The sequence below is a fragment of the Merops nubicus genome, unplaced genomic scaffold (assembly GCF_000691845.1).
Source record: "Merops nubicus isolate BGI_N331 unplaced genomic scaffold, ASM69184v1 scaffold3431, whole genome shotgun sequence".
Lineage (NCBI taxonomy): Eukaryota > Metazoa > Chordata > Aves > Coraciiformes > Meropidae > Merops > Merops nubicus.
The window spans coordinates 19,242-22,397 of NW_008590102.1; the positions used below are offsets into that span (position 1 = coordinate 19,242).

Consider the following 3,156-nt stretch of genomic DNA (forward strand, 5'->3'; position numbering starts at 1 on the left):
TCTCTTCCAACCAGATCCATTCTATGAATTTTACTTAGCGTGATCCAAATCCCATGGAGAACAGCAGGAAGGCAGTGGATCCTCCTGCATTCTGTGGGATCAGGATCAAAACCTCCGTGGTTTCAGTGAGGACAGGGATTTATTCAGAAAACAAGGCAAACTTGTCAGGATGGGTTCAGAAGGAGAGGCCCTGGACTCTTCTCTCAGCTTGGACATCCCTGAGCTGAGCGTTTGCTGCTTTTTGAGCCCACAGCTGATCCTCCAGTGCAAACCTTGTGTGGAAAGCCGACTCCACCTGCTCTTTATTGATGAGGATGAAAGCAGAAACTGGATGAAAAGCCTGATCCTGTTCGATCCTTGCTCAATGTCCATCAGCACCATGTCTGTCTAGTCTTATATCTGAGGGGAGAACATGTGTGTGAGCTTCTTCCTGCTCCAAATGGGATGGTTAAACCAAGCAATGAGGTGCTGTCACAAGTGGAAGACAAAATGATTCACGCAGGTTTCAGCTGCAAAGCCCTGAACAGGTCCAGCACTGCCCACAGTTCCTGCTGGTGAAAGGAGACTGGAGTCCTCCTGCAGCACAGCTTTGCTGGTGGTCAAACCAGTCTGTGACTCTGTAATTTTGTCCTAAATCATGATGGACCATTGCCGTGGCCTGTGTGGCCCTTTCCCTGCAAAGGGGCCCATGTCTGGTAGGTGAAATGCCTGCACAGATGGGACGGGATAAAGCTCGTGAGCTCAGGATAACCAGAGGCCCCCTCTCAGAGCACCACACCCTGTCCATCGCCTTCTGCTCCCCCGCTGGTGGGGACCCCCACCCTGCCCCAGCCAATGGCCCTGCAGCGCAGGACGGGGAGGGGCTGACGGCAGTGGATAAAAGGCTCCGTGGGGGCTGCAGCTCAGCTACAGGGTCTGAGTCCTCCCGCAGCTCTGAGCAAAGCCGCCTGCCACCATGGTGCACTGGACAGCCGAAGAGAATCAGCTCATCACCAGCATCTGGGGCAAGGTCAATGTGGAGGAATGTGGTGCCGAGGCCCTGGCCAGGTAGGTCCAGCTCATGGGCACCTGCCCAGCTGCACCCGGGGCAGAGAAATGGTGGCAATGGCATCTGGGAGCATTAATGTGTCTGTGTCTGCTCGTGTCCATCTCTCCCCAGGCTGCTGATCGTCTACCCCTGGACCCAGAGGTTCTTCGCTAACTTTGGGAACCTCTCCAGCCCCACGGCCATCATTGGCAACCCCAAGGTCCGTGCCCATGGCAAGAAAGTGCTCACCTCCTTTGGGGATGCCATCAAGAACCTGGACAACATTAAGGCAACCTACGCCAAGCTGTCCGAGCTGCACTGCGACAAGCTGCACGTGGACCCCGAGAACTTCAGGGTGAGCTGTTTTGCAGCCCCAGCCCCCTTCCCTATGTCACAGGGGGAAAGGCAGATTTGGGTTTGAAACTGGGGGTATTGCCTCCAAAAATGCTTTTTAGGGGCAGTTTCTTTGGCTGGTGGAGGCAGAGTCCTTGTGTAGGAACTCAGTGAGATGATGCTGTTGTACCTTGTTCTTGGCTCTCTGCAAGAGCATGGGGGATTTTCATGCTAAAAACCATCCCATTTTTAGTAGCAGCACCACAATGCGGAGAAGGCTTGTGGAGATTGTCACATGAAGGAGATCTGGAGAATAGAAGCCCAGATGAAGGTGCAGCATGGGCTGGAGGAGGTGGAGGGAAGTGAAGCATTTAAGTCATAGGCCCTATAGCAAGATAAGCTTCTCAAAATCCACAGAGCAGGTCTCTGCCTTGTCTGAAAGAGACAATCCCTCCCCCTCCAATGTTTTTAAATAAAAATGGATCATTTTTTTTCATTCACATATATGGAGAAGAAAAATCCCAACGTTTTGCAGGGTGGATCTCAGGCTGCATTACTTCAGCGTTCCAAAAATGAAGGGAAAGTGTTTCAAGCTTATTTATGCATTTATTTATTTATTTATTAAAGAATGAAGCAAATATTGTTTTCCCAACCCCTCAGAGCTTTCTATGGAAAGACTGGGGATTTTGTCACTGTTGTTCCAGGAAGCAGGGAGTGAGCCAGTTCCCAGCCCTGCAGCCCGAGGGCTGCTCCGATGGGGCAGGAGGGGATGAGGAGGAAGAGGAGGATGAGGATGTGAAGCATGTGAGAGTCCTTTCAGGAGGGGAATTCAGCCTCAAGGAGAAGGCAGAAGAAAGAAAATGCAGCCTGTGGGCTGTAGGGTGGTGTCTGGGGAGAGGACCCGGGATGGAGAGCGACTGGAGGGAAGCCAGCTGCAGGAAAGCAGGGAGATGGAGAGTTTGCATAGCAGAAGCTCTTCAGAGCTAACGACATGTCAGGCCAGGGCTGGTGGAGTTGTGTGCAGCAAGAGTGCAGAGTTCTCCTCAAGAGGTCGTGGATCCAACAGATCGGCCCCATCTCGGGGACTTCCAGCCCCTGCTCCATGGTCTGCTGTGGCAGAAGGGTGCAAGCAGCACTAACCCTGTTTTCCGCTTTCCCCTCCAGCTCCTTGGAGACATCCTGATCATTGTCCTGGCTTCCCACTTCACCAAGGATTTCACCCCTGACTGCCAGTTTGCCTGGCAGAAGCTGGTCAATGTGGTGGCTCATGCTTTGGCCCGCAAGTACCACTGAGCACTCCAGCACCAGCGATGCGAGGAGGGGTCCCAGCTCCAGCACAAGCACCTCTGAGCACACCAAGATGCCCTTTGGGTCTTGACAGGTTGTAACCACTGAATAAATGCACCCCAACACGAGCCCTGCGGAGTGTCCCTGTCTCTGTGCTGGGTAGAGGGGGGGTTGAACTCAATGTCACTGCCTGTGAGTTTATCTCTGGTTTCCCAGGGCTGCTACAGTCCCATAACTCTGCAGTGCTCTCTGATGTGCACTCACTGCCAGTGCAGAAAAAAGAGAAAGCCCCACAAAGGGCCTTAGCACCTGTGAGTGCTTCCAAGAGGGCCAGAAGAATGAGGAATGGAGGAGAATACACACTGGCAGTAGAGATGTAGGTTCAGCCAACTTGAGGCCGTTTCCTCTTGTCCTGTCCCTTGTTCCTTGGGAGAAGAGCCCGACCCCCACCTGGCTCCAGCCTCCTGTCAGGGAGCTGTGGAGAGCCAGAAGGTCTCCCCTCAGCCTCC

General features: G+C 53.3%; 1 protein-coding gene across 1 annotated transcript; it reads left to right on the plus strand.

Annotated features, from left to right (window-relative positions):
* Positions 1-896: 896 nt before the first annotated feature.
* On the plus strand, positions 897-2,670 carry LOC103782057 (hemoglobin subunit epsilon). Its single transcript, XM_008949790.1, has 3 exons — positions 897-1,047; positions 1,160-1,382; positions 2,525-2,670. Exons 1-3 carry the CDS (start codon positions 956-958, stop codon positions 2,651-2,653), a joined length of 444 nt encoding a protein of 147 aa, XP_008948038.1. The 5' UTR covers positions 897-955; the 3' UTR covers positions 2,654-2,670.
* Positions 2,671-3,156: the final 486 nt, after the last annotated feature.

What these genes read in the sequence shown, in the direction of transcription:
- LOC103782057 (XM_008949790.1), top strand. Translation starts at nt 956, where the DNA reads ATGGTGCACTGGACAGCCGAAGAGAATCAGCTCATCACCAGCATCTGG. An exon ending in GGTGCCGAGGCCCTGGCCAG is followed by an intron (nt 1,048 to 1,159) that starts GTAGGTCCAGCT and finishes ATCTCTCCCCAG; the next exon opens with GCTGCTGATCGTCTACCCCT. An exon ending in TGGACCCCGAGAACTTCAGG is followed by an intron (nt 1,383 to 2,524) that starts GTGAGCTGTTTT and finishes TTTCCCCTCCAG; the next exon opens with CTCCTTGGAGACATCCTGAT.